Below are 18,281 nucleotides of genomic sequence, written 5' to 3' on the forward strand. Positions count from 1 at the left end.
TTAGATAGATTGGAATAGAACCAGGTGAGAGCAGCCCACCCAGCTGGACAGCAGAGAGACCTTGGAGGATGTTGTGGTCAATTGTATCAAAGGCTGTAGACTGGTTGAGAAGGACGAGGAGAGAAAAAAAAGTTTACCTTTATCACAGTAACATTGGGTATCACTTGTGACTTTAGTAAGAGCTGTTTTGGTAGGGGCAGAAACCTGATTCTGGTGATTCAAACATGGAGTTTGGGAAAAATGGGAATGGATTTGGAAGGTGATAACAAATTCAAGGACTCGAGAGAAAAGGGAGACTGAAGACGGATTGGAGATACTCCTCGGTTTTCTTACTCCCCTGCCTTCATCGCGGGTTGGAATCTCCCTTAGATAAGGCCACAGCTACTCTCTGTGCCTCTAGGCAATCTCCAAAGGGATTCCACGTCCCTGTTGCTGATTCCTTATGGGACCAGTTCAACTGCCCTGTCTTCTTTCTCACCAACATTAACACCCAGAACATACACTGGGGGTTAAACTCCCCAACCTCCTTTCTGTCTCTCTCAATCCCAGACACTACCCCTCAGATTATCAACATCCCCTGCTGCATTTTGCACAAGAATGTTCACTCACTCGCAATCAAGGCCCTTGGCATCCATGCCCTTGTTGCACATGATTGCATTGATATTCTGACTTTGAATGAAACTTAGCTCATGGCTGGTATTACCTTACCCCTTACTGAAGCTTCCATGCCTAGCTATACTTCACAACACTTGTCCCACTCATTGTGGAATGGTTGCCCTCCACTTAAATTACACCTAAATTTCTCCCCCTATTCCTCTGGTACCTTCTCTTCCTTTGAGCACTTCACCTTGTTCCACTCCTTGCTTGTTCTTTACCACTCTTCATCTTTAATGGTCAGATTGCATTGAGACTATTTCTTTGTACTTCTCACCACTCACAAGCCCACCCCCTTTAACTATTTCCTTCTACATACACCCCTTGAAAAAAACTCAAGTAACTTACAATTGCACTTTCAAGCTGCCAACTGCCTAGCATTTGGCCCTCCATTTACTTCTGCAGCTGCCAATCAGCTCATGACTCATCCCCAATAAAATCTTTACTTTCTCTCATCTTGGTCATTTCTCCTGGTCTCCCTGCCAACTTTGTTCAAGTCCAACTAATTTAACTATTAACCACCCAAATCTGGCTGGACCATATCAATCATTATTGGGCCTCAAACAAAACAGGGCAAAAGGGGCTAGGAAACTAAGAGTAAAGTTAAGGTACAAGATTATATTCCGGGGCGGGGTAGGAGCAAACTGGAACGGCATGGCTGCAGGGTGTTTGGGAGCAATTGGAAGGAAGGGTAAAGTGATGCTGGTAAATCTGAAAAATAGCCACAGGTCCTGGCCCAGACTGATACGAAAGCAGCACATAGTTGGTCAATTTCCTCAGTCAGAGGTCCATGCACCATCCTTAACATGTCGGATGATAATCTCAGGATTAAAAACAGGTGAGGAAGAAGTGTGGGAGATAGATTAGTGTTCAGTACAGTAGAGAAACTCAAAAGGTTAGGAAGGAGGGGAGAGAGGCAGGCAGTCAGTGGGGAAAATGGGCTGGTACCATATTATATTTTCCATGAAATTCTTAATCTTGGATTTTGCTTCTTGGTACCATTTCAGGCATAAACTGCAGCATCTCATTTCAATTGGAGGCATAATCTGAAACTTTGGATTTAATTGGAAAAAAGGAAAATCTGCACTAATGCAGGCAAGTAGCTCAGATTGAGGGAATTTGAGTGTGGGCTCCCCCTCCCTTTGAATATAGCTTTAAACTACTTCCATGGAAGGAAAGCACAATTAAAAACAAATAGCTTCAGTTCCTATAAAAAGTGAAAACTGTCCTTGGTCAAGTTCTATGCAGAATTCCAAATGAAAACATTTAAAAATGTAGCTTTACCAAGAGCTTAAGTGTTTATCACTAAATATCAGCATCTTGAAAAAGTACTTCAAATGTAGGTTGAAGTACTAAAACACTATAAAGAAATGAACCATTAAATAAAAATTAAAAAAAAGACTTCTTGGCTGCACTCTTAATTTGGAGGAACCAAGTTAATATCCTCCTCTTCATCACCATGGCTGTTAGTTCATGCACCTTAGTCTGCAATACCTCAATTCTGGATATGTGCACCTCAGTTCATTTGATAGAAGCAGCAGAAAACAAGTTGATAAATGAGGAGTGAGAAAGGTAGGACATTTGAGCATGAACTATACTCAGATGAAATCAAAAAGTGGACAATCACCATTCTTTCTGCTTTGCTCTGTTCATCCACCATCTACAAATAGTGCAGGATAGCATAATGGTACAATGTCTGAATAGGATGTAGGTTCAAATTTCCTAACTGCTAACTTCCAAACTTCAGCCAGATCATTGCACAGTAAGGAACCAGTAGAGGCCAGGTGCATCCCCATTGGTGAAACAGTATTGAACTTCAAAAGAAAAAAAAATCATATGGTCTCTAGCTTCTAATGGGTGAGGGACCCTGATAATTGATTTGACTTCAGTTGTTTGCTTTAATCATTTCTGGTTGAAAAATAAAATTTACATTGGTCATATAAGGCAGGAAACTGGGAATAGTGAATGGCCCTGTTATATTATACAATATAATTTTGTAATTTAAAAATACACAAGGACAACCAATTTCAAATACAGCTGCTAAGATAGGAGATTTTCACCTCTGACCTGCTTACAAATTCATATATCAACCATATCTGGGGTCTCCATCAAAAGAAACTTAGCCTAGTCTATCAGCAATATGGTGTATGGTAAGCCTTTATTCATATTTACAAGTTATACAAGTACAAAAGCAGGTTCAATTTTGTGCAACTATGTAGTATAGTCAGAAGGAAAGAAATACATAGATATGAACAGACAAATCTACAGAGGTTTAACAGAAATGGTTACAACCAGATTTTTTTAAAAAAATTGGTGGGACAAAATGGTCCTGATGTTTTTAGCAATTGCCCACAGTTTCACTGCCAAACAGGGAGACACACAGTTGCCTTTCAATAAGCATCAATTCCTTTGTATATTGGCAGGGAGACTGGACTTATCCAAGTCATCAAAATATGGGTGACGCAAAGCTTCCTTGGCAGAGATTCTTCTGGCAGGATCATAAACCAACATTTTCTGGTAAAAGAAACATTACATTAGAAAAAATATTGAGATGATACTGTTGCATTATTTCTCACAGCTGGCATAACAAGCCATCCCGGTTTTAGAATTTAATGGGAATATATAAGCCAAATCATAAAAATGATCAATATTGTAAGCTTAAAAATTCCAACAAGTAAATGCTTCATTGCAAAGGTCTGAGGAAATATTTAGCTTTGTCTAGTTTATTTCTATTTAGGTATGAATTTCACAAGTACAGTTTACCCTGAACAAGCAGCAGCTGAACGTAGTAGCTGACATTCCTGAATGTGTGTATAAGCTTGCTCGGTTCATTACATTTTGTTCATGATAGCTATTTCATATTTGATGAGGTTTACATCAGCACAAGCTTCACTCTTGATTACTTTCAGTGCTATCAAATATAGTATACTCATCTCAATGCAAATTGGTTTTATTCAAATTGCTGAATAATTGGAGCATAAACAAACATTACTTCCAATTAACAGTCGACTGTATAATGCAAAAATGTACTACAAATTAGTATTGATAGTCTAATTGCAGCAGTAAACTGTTAAAAGCTGAAACCATCACCCTAGGGCATAAAAAACAAATATGTCTACAAATAAATATTGATCAGAGCTGGTTATAGTAGGGAATTTAAAGTTTTGGTTGGTATTACTGCAATGCAGGATGAATGAATTCACATTTTCTAATCCCAAATAGTGAAAGAAAGCAGAGGAATTATTTGCAAAATCCACTTACTGCTAGCAGGTCAAGGCCATTTACATCTATATTCTTCACTTGTGACAAGCTTCCTGCTTTCCACTTGGGGAAGGTATTCTTGTAATCTGGCAAAGTCTCAACCTCTGGCCAGATGTCATTGTTTGGTGTGCCCAGGGTCCTGTAAGGAGGCAAGTCAAGTTTTTAAATTCTGATAAGGTGCCTCAATGCTACCTTGCATGTGAACCTTATGCAACAACGTGGCCTGCCAAACTCTCCAACTCCTTGACACTGGGATAATCCCAGAAGTCTGGCGTCATTCCAAAGTCATTGCCAACCTAAAGTCAGTCCACGCTCCCAAAAGCTATAGTCTCCATTGCTCTCCTGTCCATGGTCTACAAGGTGATTGGATGGCTTGTTCTTAACTTGATTAAATTGGTTCTAGAAGCCAAACTCCCAAATAGCAGGCAGGCTTCAGAGAAGGAAGAAGCTGCCCTGATCAGGTCCTTGCATTTACTATCACTGAAGAAGGGTGCCAGAAGCAGATGAAGGCTGGAGTTAGTTTCACAGAGCTGTCCGTCATCAGCATACGACACTGTCTGGCATGAATGCCTGATACTGAAGCTTTCAACAACTCAGCAGCATGAAGCTCTTGGGTTTATCAAGCCCTGAACAAGCAACTGCAAGTTGTGTGTTTGTCTTAGAGACAAGACCAGCCGAACATGGACACTCAATGGTCTGCCACAGGGGTCAGTGCTCGCACCAGCTTTTTTCGACATTTATATGGTGGACATGCCCTGCAGCAAATCCCAGAATTCTGTCTATGCTGATGATATAGCACTGCTGATACAGGCATTAATGCTTGAGGAAGCGAGTAGGACGCTCTCTAGGGAGCTGGCACCTCTATTCCGATCCAGAGAAGACAGTTGTGTCAGTGTTCCATCTGAACACCAATGGTGTTGGGAGAGGACTCAATTTTTCCTTCCGAGTAAGGTGACCTAGCCATGGACTACCAACCGCACCACCCAAAACAGCTGGATGTTACTGTGGACAGAATCTTCATCAACATCAGCCACAAAGTAAAAACCAGGGCAAACCTGGTCCGGAAACATGGGATAACGTCATGGGGGGAAAACACAGCCAGAAACCTTCGCACTGCAACGGTGGCCCTAGTCTACTCTGCTGCACAATACTGCTCTTCCTCATGGTTCTGCAGCGCCATACAGAGACTGTGGACATGCAGATAACTGCCATGAGGACAGTGTCAGGGATGCTTAAATTCACTCAAACTGAGTGGCTTCCAGTGCTGTCTGACATTAATGACAAATAATGCTTTTAATTTGAAAGTTAGTACATTAAAGGAAAAAGCATTCAACTGCTGCAGAGAAATATTTTAATACAGAAAATACTAGAAATACTCAGTTCAGGCAGCAGCTGTGGAAAGACAAACAGGGTTAATGTTTCATGTCAATGACCTTCCATCAAAACTGGGAAAGGTTAGAAGTGTAACAGGTTTTAAGCAAGTGAAAGGGTGGGGGAGAAGGGTAGGAAAAGGAACGAGAGCGTTGGGACTACAAGGCCAATGGAAGTGGTAATGGGACAAGTGAAGAAACAAAAGATGTGTCTCAAGGTGTGCAAGTGGCAGAATGACAAACAGCTGCCATCTGAAAGCAAAAACAAGAGAAAAACAAGACTAAAACTGAAACCTGCAAAGACAAAAGGAAACAGAAAATGGGGGTAGAGGTTAGGGTTTAAAATTGTTGAACTCAATGTTGAGTATTAATGTGATTAGCATCCTTAAAAGTTGATAAATCACCAGGGCCAGATGAAACGCATCCTAGGCTATTAAAAGAAGCAAGAGAAGAAATAGCAGAGATAAAAACAAGAAATGCTGGAAATACTCAGCAGGTCTGGCAGCATCTGTGGAGAGAGAGAAGCAGAGTTAATGTTTCAGGTCAGTGACCCTTCTTCAGAACTGATGCTGCCAGACCTGCTGAGTATTTCCAGCATTTCTTGTTTTGATTTCAGATTTCCAGCATCCGCAGTATTTTGCTTTTATTTTAAGGAAATAGCAGAGGGTCTGACCATCATTTTCCAGTCCTCACTGGATACAGGTGTGGTGCCAAGGATTGGAGAACTACTAAATTGTACCTCTGTTTAAAATGGGAGCAAAGGATAGACAGAATAATTACAAGCCAGTTAATCTAACCTCAGTAGTGGGCAAATTATTGGAATCTATTCTGAGAGACAGGATAAACTGTCACTTAGAAAGGCACAGGTTAATCAAGGATAGTCAGCATGGATTTGTTAAAGGAAGATCTTGTTTGACCAACTTGATCAAATTTTTGAAGTAGTAACAAGGTAGATGAGGGTAGTGCAGTTGATATGGTTGAGATGGATTTTAGCAAGACTTTTGACAAGGTCCCACATGGCAGACTGGTTAAAAAAATAAAATCCCATGGGATCCAGGGCAATACAGCAAGGTGGATACAAAATTGGCTCAGCGGCAGGAAACAAAGGGTAATCATTGACGGGTATTTTTGTGACTGGAGAGCTGTTTCCAGTGGCATTCTGTAGGCCTCAGTACTGGGTCCCCCGCTTTTTGTGGTGTATATTAACAATTTGGACCTAGATGTAGGGGGCATGATCAAGAAGTTTGCGGACAAGAAGATTGGCCGTGTGGTAGATAGCGAGGATAGCTGCAGGGAGATATTGGTCTGGTCAGATGGGCAGAAAAGTGGCAAATAGAATTCAACCTGGAGAAGTGTGAGGTGATGCATTTGGGGAAGTCAAAGGAGGCAAAGGAATACATGAATAGGAAAATACTGAGAAGTGCAGAGGAAGTAAGGGACCTTGGAGTGAACGTCCACAGATCCCTGAAGGTAGCAGCTCAGGTCGATAAGGTGGTCGAGAAGGCATGTGGAATTTTTTCCTTTATTAGCCGAGGTATAGAATATAAGAGCAGGGAGGCTATGCTGGAACTGTATAACTCATTGGTTAGGCCACAACCAGTGTACTGTGTGCAGTTCTGGTCACCTCATTACAGAAAGGATGTCAATGCACTAGTGAGGGTACAGAGGAGATTTACGAGGATGTTGCCAGGACTGGAAAATGCAGCTATGAGGAAAGATTGGATAGGCTGGGGTTGTTCTCCTTGGAACAGAGAAGGCTGAGGGGAGATCTGATTGAAATGCACAAAATTTTGAGGGGCCTAGACAGAGTGGAGGTGAAGGGCCAAGTCACCTTAGTAGAAGGGTCAGTGACTAGGGGGCATAGATATGAAGTGATTGGTAGAAAAATTAGAGGGAGATGAGAAAAAACCTTTTCACCCAAAGGGTGGTGGTGGTCTGGAACTCACTGCCAGAAAGGGTAGTTGAGGCAGAGACCCTCAACTCATTCAAAAAGAGTCTGGATATGCACCGGAGGTGGTGTAAGCTGCAGGGCTACGGACCAAATGCTAGAAGGTGGGATTAGAATAGGAGGATCGTTTTTCAGCCAGCACAGACACAATGGGCAAAGTGGCCTCTTTCTGTGCCTTAAACTTTCTATGATTCCAGAAGACTGGAAAAGTGCCTAATCAAAAGGTGAGGTGCTGTTCCTTGAGCTTCATTGGAACACTGCAGGAGACTGAGGGCAGAGGAACCAGCGAGAGCGCAAGGCAGCGAATTAAAATGACAGGTGACCGGACGGAAGCTTGCGATTATACTTGCGGACTGAATGAAGGTGCATTTGGTCTCCCTAGTTTAGGGCAGACCACAGAGTACTGAATACTGTATACTAAATTGAAAGTTTCACCTGGAAGCAGCGTTTGGGGCCTTGGACGGTGATGAAAGTGAGTAAAAGGGCAGGTGTTGCATCTCCTGCGTTTGCATGGAAAGGTGCCATGGGAAAGCGGGACATGGGGCTGATTGAGAAGTGGATCTGGGTGCTCTTCGAACTGCTGTTTTCACCACAGCCTGGAGATCCACACTCAATGCCATGCCGCACGCACACTCTAGACCTGTCTCTTCAGCAGCACCAACTATTTAAAAACCATCCTGGTCTACAGTTTAATTTCATCCCTTGTCTCATCAGACTATTTAACAAAAAAAACCTTCTTCCTTTCAGGCGTGAAGGACCCCAAGCTTCAGCAACTCATGGTTTGCAATGCCCCTCCACTCTGGATCTTTCTTCCCCCACCTCAATGAATTGAGCTCAGCACAACGCTGAGCTCTTCTTCTGTCATCTTTGCTTCTTTGGCCAGGTGTTCACCAACCCTCCCACCCGACACAGCAGACCCTTTTATCCATCTCCTGTATTCTCCGTCCAGCCTCTTACTCTCTCGATCTTTTCACTAAGAACTGTCAGCATGTCAACAGCGATCTCAATTTCTCTGCTCCCCTCATTCACTCCAACTTGTCTGCACTCCGTTCGCTCAGCTACATCACGATCAAACCTGTTGACAAGGATGGTGCCTTTGGTGAACCAGCGTCTACCTAGCAGAGGCAAAATCTCAACTCTCCAACACTTTCGACTACGTCCCCATGCACCATGACCCCGCCACCAAACATCAATGCATTGTATCCAGGACTGTGACTGACCTCATCCCTTCGAGATATAGCCTCCAACCTCAGTTCACCAACACTAAACAGCCCATTTCTGCCTCCTTCCCAAGATGCACAAACAGGACAGACCTGGTAGATCTGTTGTTACAGCCTGTTCCTGCCCCACTAAACTGATTTCTTCCTATCACGACTATTTTTTCTCCCCGGTCCAATCTCCTCCCACCTACATCCATGACTCTTCCAATGTATTGTCACTTCAATAGTTTCCAATTTCCAGGCCCGAACAGTCCCTCTTCACCATTGATTGTATCAGTGCCATTTCCTGCTCGCACCCTGAACTGGCTTTGCATCAACTTTGCTTCCAATTTCCACCCTTCTCACCTTCACATGATCCATCTCCGACTCTTCCCTTCCTCGGCTTCTCCATTTGTGGGGATAGGCCATCAACGAATATTCACTAGAAGCCCAACGACTCCCACAGATACCTCAACTACACCTCCTCTCACCCTGCCTCGTGTTAAGGACTCCATTCCATTCTCTCAGTTCCTCCATTGCATCTGTTACGATGCAGCCTTCATACCAGCACTTGCGATACGTCTTCCTTTTTCCTCAAATTGAGGGTTTCCCCCCCGACTGTGGTTGACAGGGCCCTCAATCTGTCATTTCCTGCCCTTCTGCTCTCATCCCCTCCCCTCCCAGAACAGAGATAGGGTTCCCTTGTCCTCATCCCCTCCACTATTCTCCGCATTCAAGGAATCATCCTCTGCCATCTCCAGCATGATGTCAAACACATCTTCCCTTTCCCTCCCCTTTTAGCATTCCAAAGGGACCGTTCTCCACGACACCTTGGTCCACTCCGCGATCACCCCCAACATCCCCTTTCCACAGCACCTTTCCATGCAAGTGCAGGAGATGCAATGCTTGCCCTTTAACCTCCTCTTGCTCCATCATCCAAGGCCCCAACCACTCCTTCCAGCTGATCTACAGTTACTTTCAATTTAGTATAATGTATTCACTGCTCACAATGCCACCTGCTTTACATTGGGGAGACCACAGATTGAGTGACTGTTCTGCATTCAGTCTGCAAGCATGACCCAAGCTTCTGGTTGCCTGTCATTTTAATTCTGCAGCTCTCCTGTTGACCTCTGGAACGCTACAGGAGCATGAGGACAAAGAAGCTCAATGTAAATTCAAGGAACAGCACCTCATCTTTCAATAAGGCACTCTAAAGCCTTCCAGACTCAACATGAAGTTCAACAATTTCAGACTGTAATCTCTGCCCCCATTTTGTTTCCTTTCTCTTTGCAGGTTTTGGGTTTAGGCTCATTTTCCCTGGTAGCTGCTGTCCAAAAGCAGAATTTTGTCATTCTGCCATTCAGACCTCCTCAAGACACATGTCTCGTTTCTTCACTTGCCCCATACCCCTCCCTTTGAGCTTGCACCACCAACTCTTGTGTCATGCAATCGCTCCTGTATTTCACCCTATCACAGCTTTCCTTTTGTTCTTTTTCCACCCACCCCCTTTTCCTTACTTACATTTTTAAGTTTTCCCAGTTCTGAAAGATCAACCTGAAACATCAACTCTGTTTCCATCTCCACAGATGCTGCCTGACCAGAGTATTTCCACCATCTGCAGAATTGTGCTTGGTGATATTGTAATACATTTTTCTAACTAGTTCAATGAAATTCCCACCATCAAACAGGGTATGAGGTCTGATCTGTTTGATTCAGGGATCCTTCCCCATTCAACATTATGGGGATTTACATTGAGACTGGAGCTGGAGACAACCTGAGCAATCTAAGAACGTAGGGCACGGCAGTAAGAGAAAAAGAATCTTCACACTTTTGGGTCTAATTCCTTGCTACTCCACCATTAGTACTGATTCAAAAGGGAGATTAAATTCTCACTTACTGCTCTTTAGATATGAAAATTTATAGGTAGATGAATTCAATTACAGCAGAGCAGACTGTTGGGAAATGAGACAGCAGAATAAAAACTGAAATTGCCAAGCTACCTGAATCACTCAGCATCTCATGCTCAGTAAACAGCGAGTTTAGCTACGTTATAACAGAATCCACTAGACCCTGCACCCCAACCTTCAGAGACCCTTTCAGACCTGGTTCATAACCACTTCAGACAAAAATACCAAGAGTGAGTCTGAACATCTGAATATAGATTCAGGCCAAGGCCTCCCAAAACTGACGCCAGTGAATTCTGTTGAAGCAGGCTAAGAAACAAATCCAAGGGAAGCTCCCTTTAGAGTGTAGGTTGGATCCAGTAAATTCTGAACAGTAGCCTTCAGTAGTGGGGACTTTCTGAACCCACACTGGAAAGCATATGGGCGGCACAGTGGTTAGCACCGCAGCCTCACAGCTCCAGCGACCCGGGTTCAATTCTGGGTACTGCCTGTGTGGAGCTTGCAAGTTCTCCATGTGTCTGCGTGGGTTTCTCCGGGTGCTCCGGTTTCCTCCCACAGCCAAAAGACTTGCAGGTCAGTAGGTGAATTGGCCATTATAAATTGCCCCTAGTATAGGTAGGTGGTAGGGAAATATAGGGACAGGTGGGGATGTGGTAGGAATATGGGATTAGTGTAGGATTAGTATAAATGGGTGGTTGATGGTCGGCACAGACTCAGTGGGCTGAAGGGCCTGTTTCAGTGCTGTATCTCTAAATAAAAAAGATAGCTTCCCACTTCCATAGACTAAACCCAAAAGGATGCTGCACACTGTCACATTGCATTGCAGAGATTGATCTCTTAAGATTGTCATGGCTTTATGAAATCAGATTTTTTTTTAAATAAATAAGGGAGCATTGCAAAGGCCAAATATCTCCAGAAGCACATGGAGACCAGAGAGGCGGGATGGAAGCAGGTACCTAAAATGGCAGTGATAGACAAAACAATTTAATGCAGCATGTCATTTTGGGCACAACTTGGAGTTCATTGCAGAAATTGAGTGCTTTTGTTTTGACATACTCTGGCATGCTATTAAAAAGGACATACCTGAAAATCCTGAAAAGTTGATCAATTTCAGAGTCCCCGTGGAAGAGGGGTCTTTTGGTAGCCATTTCAGCAAATATTGTGCCAATACTCCAGATATCCAAGGGCGTAGAATAACGAGTAGAACCCAGGAGTATTTCAGGAGCTCTATACCACAGTGTCACAACCTTTGAAAGCAAATCCCACCTGTAATTAGCTGTTTGCTTATAAATCCATATTAACTAATGGAGTCCCAAATAGGGCAGTAAGGAGCTCCACAAAATACTGCTTAGCATCGATGACCATCATGTTACAGGCCAACAGTTCAATACCTAAACCCTGGAAAAAAATAGAACATAATCTAAAAATAAGCAAGCTTCAAACATGGATATTTTCTATGGGACGGTTACCAGCTCACAAAATCGCTGCTCATGTTCTGTTAAAATACTACTGCGAAAGATTAAAATGTAGGCAACAGCAAAGTACTGCAGATGTTGGAAATCTGAAATAAAAACAAAACACTCAGCAGGACAGACAGCATCTGTGTAGAGAGAAAAACAGTTTATATTTCAGGTCAAAGATGATACTAAACATAAAAAGGAAATGATAATGGGATAAGAAAACAAAACAAATGTCTAGAGGAGGTGTAAATCGGGAGGACAAAACCATCAACAGCTGTCAAAAACGAAAGAAAAAAAAGTGGCAGCCGTTATGATTGAATTTGTTGTATTCAATGGAGTCCGGAAAGTTGTAAACTGTCTAGTCGAAACAAGACATGCTGTTCCAATTTTGCATTTCGTCTAGGCACTTTACAGCCTTCCGGAGTCACTGAATTACCTCCTCTAGGCACATCTTTTGGTACTGGACTTGTCCATTACCATATCATTTTGCCTTTACCATCATCCCTTTTATCATTTAATCTTTCCGAACTTCCACCCTATCACAGATCTTCCGGTTTGCTCTTCTCTCCCCGCAACAACCCCCCCCACCCTCCCACCCCATCTTCCCACACCTGGCTTAAACTGTTCCATCTCCAAGTACTCAGTTCTGACAAAGGGTCATCAACCTGAAACATTAATTAACTGTTTCTCTTTCCATAGATGGTGCCAGACCTGCTAAGGATTTCCAGCATTTTCTGTTTTTATTAAAATGTCACCCCCAGGATCTCACTTTCACCTCATCAGGCTGAAGGTGAGCTCAACACACTCCCATTTTAAGTTTAATCAAGATTAGGCTATTCTCATGTTAATGTGGGTTTGCAAATAGCCGTGCCTTCATCTATTCAGGCCATATAGAGAATGTATGTAGAGCAGTGAGCAGGGAAAGAGTCACAGCTAAAAAGGTCATTGTACCAAAATGCCTAGGACTTCCCTAGGAGCAGGAAGGTGACCAAAAAAAAAAAAAACAGATTTCAACAGGCCAGCCCAATGAGCGAGGAACACTGTTAAAATGCGTATTTTATCAGGATTTAAAAACAACCAATCTTGAAACAGAAGGAAAGCAAACGTTAAAACAACACTGTAATACATTACTGCAAGAGCTTTCTTTTAACATTGTATTTATTCACATCTTAGAACAAAGAAACTGCACAGCTGGGCTTATACCTCATGAGTGTAAACTCTGACAGGGACACCAAAGGCACGAGCCAGTCCAAAGTCAGCCAACTTAATAACGCCTTTACTATCAATCAGCAAATTCTGAGGTTTTAAGTCTCTGTGCAAAACTCTTCTTGAGTGACAGAACGCAATCCCCTGTGTGATCTGGTACAGATAACTCTGAGAAAGAAAAAAAAAGACAATCATTGGTCATGCTTGCCAGATAGAAGATTTGTGCAATCCATAGATGACAAAGAGACTAAGGTACTTACTTCAAAATTGATCAATTGTGTAGTGCATTAACCAGTCGGGGACAAATACAGATAATATTTCAAGTGTCACCACGCAAAGAAACAAGGATGCACTAATCAGCCTACTCAAGTTTAAAAATAATGATTGGTGGGGGCAGTGTGAAAGCTGAGCATTAATGTCCAGTTATTGAAGTTTAAAACACTTAGGTTCATTTACAACAGAGTACCTGTATATCAATCATGACTTACTATTTGAGTAAAACCATTTTACTGCCTTGAGAACTGGATTAAAGACAATCCCTGCTCCACTTGAGCTAATTTTGGAGCAATTACACCAGCTATTGTGTGCAGCTACAGAAATTCACACCATTTAATGCATGATTCATTATTTTTTGAAATTGGGAAACCAAGATGAGGGGGGGGGGGGGGGGGGCATCAAACTGTATCATGCAGAATACAAATTGAAAAAAAAGGACAAGGCAAATTAGGGAGCAATAAATTAGTCTGAAGATTGTACAAGAAATGGGAGGACTTGGGAATTGAGACCATTGGAAAGAATGAGTTAAAGCAAAAGACTGGTGTATTGATTATGTGCACACACACACACAAGGAATGCAAGGAAGAACACATACAACCGGATACTTGGAGCTTAGAAGAAATCTGTCCACACCAGTTAAAAAACAAAGACATGGAAGGTTGGTAGAGATGCAAAGGGATTAGAGGTGCAAGATGCATCACATTTCAGACAAATGGGTTCTGGTATCTTGCCCAGGATTATGAATAACATGCCAGAAACACTGGACAATCTTGAACTTGATAGGATACCCACTGAATAGAAAAGTATTTGGTACAAAAAAAAGACTTCAGCCATGGAGGGAATATGGGACTCTTACTTGAATTCAAGCTAGCAAAGCCAAGAAAGTAAATGGAAAAACTAGAGGTACTGCCATATATAAAACCAGTAGCTAATGGTGAGAATCAAGACACAAAGAAACTGCATTTGAAGAACTGACAGATGAACTCTCAATTGCACTATTGAAAAGCATGGAGGTCTGAGAATCTGACTGCAGTGGAATCATCAGAATAAAAGCACTAGTTACAGTAGTGCAGTGGTTATATTACTGGACAAATAATCCAAAGGCCTGGACTAAAACAAGAGAACATGGGTTCAAATCCAAATCATGGTAGCTTGAGAATTTGAATCTCAAACAAAGAACTAAAAATAAAAAATTATAGGTAAAAGTGACCATGAAGCTGTCAGACTTCTGTTAGTTAAGGCCTAACAGATTCACTAATGTCCTTTAGGGAAATAAACCTGACCTCCTTACCTGATCTGGACTATGTGGCTCCAGTCCAATGTAGTTGACTCAACCTCCCTTTAGAGTAGCCTAGCCAGCCACTCAGCAGTATCAATCAGGGTAACTCGAAACGGACAATAAATGCTGGCCTAGCCAGCAATGCCCACATCTGGAGAAGGAACATTACAAAAGTAGTATTGACCAAGTAGAGGCCATTGGTGCAAGGAATAGGAAAGGGGACAGAGCCCCAGGAAACCAGAGTTAATGGAAAGAGAGTCAGTTGCTAAGCCATTAACTGCAACACAGATATAACAATTTGGAGAAAGAAGAGATAGCTACGTACATAACTTTGGTGTGAGACCATGATGATAATATGTTTATAAGTGCACAGAGCTGGACCATCAGGAGCTTTGGCGATGCCCAGGACAAATGAGGAGATTTAAAAGTATTCAACAGCTGAGTTCAAGGGGATCTTAAAACCGGAAAGATGGTCACCTTTAGAATGGCTGTAACAAAACCCATATTAGCAACCGCCAGCAAATCCTGGATTGTCATGGTGATAGATAGAGTTAAGAACACCTACAAGTTTAGAAAGTAGAGGACAATAAGGAATTTCTAATTTGCTGAATTGCAATTTAACCCTAAACATCAACAGATGTCTCAATCCTCCTTTATTCCTTTCAATTCTTCCCAGCTAATTTTCCAATTACAATTTGCACTATAATTTTTTCCTTGAATTTACATCATGGTATAAAGGCAGTCTGCATTATAGCAGAATTACTTTTCAACACTAAATTTGTCTATTCAGAAAACACATGCAATAATGTATTGAAGTGCCAATTTAAATGAAAACTCAAATGATTTTCAAATCTCTCCACCTACGAAAGGTTGTCAATTAAAAAAAAACACTGCAGATACCTTAACTAGCATTTGGTCCATCATCTGACGGGTAGGCAAGGAATCCAAATACTTTTTCAAGTCCATTGAAAGGAATTCAAATATAAGGTATAGCCTCGCATCTTGCATTAGCACATCTTGAAGACTAAAGAGAAAGAAAAAGATGTTGAGTTCACAGTGCTAATAGCTTGGTTATCAAATTTGCTTCAAACCCTCAGCAATTTTTCTCTCTTCTCCAAAAGAGATGACTTAGATGAAGTACAGTGCTATAGATGCCAGCCACCCTATTGTTTTCTGAGCCGAGACAGAATGCTGGCTGGCTGTTTCAAAATCAGAACACCAAATCTGATCCCATCAGCATTCTCTTACTTAAAAGACAGACTTGCGTTTTTCAGCGTCTTTCACGATCTCAGGATGCCCCAAAGTACTTTTGAAGTGCAGTCGCTATTGTAATACAGGAAATGCAGCAGCCAATTTGCGCAATGCAAGGTCCCACAAAAAGCAATGAAATAAATAACCAGGAAATTTGTTCTAGGTTGTGATTGATGGATTATGTTAGCGATGATACTGGAAGAACTCTCCTGCTCTTCTTTGAATAGTGCCATGGGATCTATGACATCCACCTTAGGGCACACATACTTTCTAGACAAGGATCAATGGAGTGAACAGTAGTTGGGAATACAAGCAAATTTCCACCTACACTACACTAAGGGCAGGAAGCTTATTGGTGCTCCAGCCACTACTAGATAAGTCTACTGCAGCTAGCAGTCAAATCTCCAACTTTTCTTCTCCCTATAGCCCAGTACTGCACTGGACAGTGCATCAACTTGGCCCTCAAGAATCCCATTCATCATTAACCACATTGATCACAGCAGGGTTCAAAGAAAAATATTTAACACATCCAGCTAAAAGATGATCAATGCCACTTAATTTCTACAATACTCACTCATTGCCAAAAGGAGTCAATATTTTTAATTGGATAAATTGGCTTTGTTCTCTCCCACCAGTAAACACATCGTTCTACACCACCCACATCAGGAGTCAATAATCATCAGTCAGCCTCCCCACCAAAATGCCATCTAAGATGTATCCAAGCTGATAACTTCAATTAATTGATTGTGAAAAGATGCTATGGGAGATAACAGAGTAATAAATCATAAATTGTTGCCTCATTCACTCTCAAAGCACTCAAATTAAGGCCTGACCTTGTGGACTCTTTTCAAAGTGCAGGAGATTAAAATACTCCGAGTTAGGAAACTTTAAGCAATCCACCAAGAGTCACCCTACTATCTTAAAGTTATTCTAATTTCAAGTAAACACAGCACCTTGAACACAAAAATAAAAGAGCAAAATACTGCAGATGCTGGAACTCTGAAATGAGAGCAGAAAGTTCCAGAAATACTCAGCAGGTCTGGCAGCATTAGAAGAAGAACAAAGAACAGTACAGCACAGGAACAGGCCATTTGGCCCTCCAAGCCTGCGCCGATCTTGATGCCTGGTGTAGAGAGAAACAGAGTTAACGTTTCAGGTCTGTGACTCTTCAGAACACAGTCACAGACCTGAAACATTAACTTTCTCTCTGCACAAATTCTGCCAGACCTGCTCAGCATTTCTGACACTTTCTGTTCTCATTACAGTGAAGACAAAATTTGTTGCATCCAAATTTAACCCAGTGCACTCACCATACAATATTAGGATGTTGTAGCTCCTTTAAAAGGGAAATCTCTCTGATTGCAGTACTAGGAACACCTTCCTCTTCACTCTCCAAACGGATTTTCTTCATGGCTACTATCTGCTGAGTGGTCTTATGACGCCCTTTATAAACAACCCCATAGGTACCTGAAAAAAGTAAATCAATTTTTCTTAAATGAACTATAAACTCAGAACGACTTTATTGGTGAACTCGGGACACAAATTCTAGTAATTTTCACATTCGCCACACTGATTGAAGAGCCAAGAGTCTTCTTACTGATATACAAAGACAACCACTGGCTTCTCTTCACCACATCCAGTCTTAAACCACACACCCCACACCACCCCCCTTGTCCCCTCCACATTCAAGTGTGAGGAGCTCATGGACTACTTTGTTCAGCTGCCTGTACCACTTCCATCCCATCTCCCAGCCCAAGGCCAAGCCACCACCACCACCCCCCCACCTCGCCAAGCCTCACATTTTCTCCTAGTTTCTCCTCTTATGCCCTCTCCAAGCTCATCTTGTCCACAATACCCAATTCCTGCTCCCTTGATCCTATTCCCACCAAACTGCTGACCACACACTGAGCGTCACGTTAACTGATAGTTAACAGGGCCCTTTTCAGATATTGCCTCCCCCCCCCCATCAAATCTGCCAGCATAAAGCTCTCTCCTCAAAAAATAAAAAACACCCTTGACCTCCCTGCCCTTCAAACTACCACCTCAAATCCAACTTCCCTTTCTTCTCCAATGATGGGTTGTCACCTCCCAAATCCATACCCATCTTTCCCAGAACTCATGTTTGATTCCCTCCAATCAAGATTCCACCCCTGAAAGCACTGAAACAGCCCTCAAAGTCACAAATGACATCTTATGTGACTGCGACTGTGGTATTCTATTCCTCCTCATCCTCCTCTACCTGTCTGCAGCCGTAAACATAGCTTCTCTGTATCCATTTGGGTGGGACTGCACTCGCCTGATTCCAATATAATCTATCCAGTCATTAAGCAGAGAATCACGTGCAATGGCTTCTGCTCCGTCTGGAATTCCCCAAGGATCTATCCTTGGCCCCCTCATATTCCTCATCTACATGCTGTCCCTTGGCGACATCATCCAAAAACAGAACACTGGGTTCCACATGTATGCTGACGAC

The 18,281-nt window shown here is 42.3% G+C and overlaps 1 protein-coding gene across 6 annotated transcripts in view; it reads right to left on the reverse strand.

The window, feature by feature from the left end:
- Window positions 1–2,793: 2,793 nt before the first annotated feature.
- The window catches only part of cdk1 (cyclin dependent kinase 1), a 54,748-nt gene continuing 39,260 nt past the window's right edge, over window positions 2,794–18,281 (reverse strand). For all 6 annotated transcript variants that reach the window (XM_068052455.1, XM_068052453.1, XM_068052454.1 and 3 more), the window contains 6 exons: window positions 17,119–17,275; window positions 15,458–15,581; window positions 13,000–13,170; window positions 11,420–11,583; window positions 3,916–4,054; window positions 2,794–3,168 (listed from right to left, as the gene is read on the reverse strand). In XM_068052455.1, coding sequence (XP_067908556.1) covers window positions 3,055–3,168; window positions 3,916–4,054; window positions 11,420–11,583; window positions 13,000–13,170; window positions 15,458–15,581; window positions 17,119–17,275 — 869 coding nt within the window. In that variant the 3' untranslated portion in view covers window positions 2,794–3,054. The remainder of the gene's footprint in view (window positions 3,169–3,915; window positions 4,055–11,419; window positions 11,584–12,999; window positions 13,171–15,457; window positions 15,582–17,118; window positions 17,276–18,281) is intronic.

The sequence above is a fragment of the Heterodontus francisci genome, chromosome 20, assembly GCF_036365525.1.
Source record: "Heterodontus francisci isolate sHetFra1 chromosome 20, sHetFra1.hap1, whole genome shotgun sequence".
NCBI lineage: Eukaryota > Metazoa > Chordata > Chondrichthyes > Heterodontiformes > Heterodontidae > Heterodontus > Heterodontus francisci.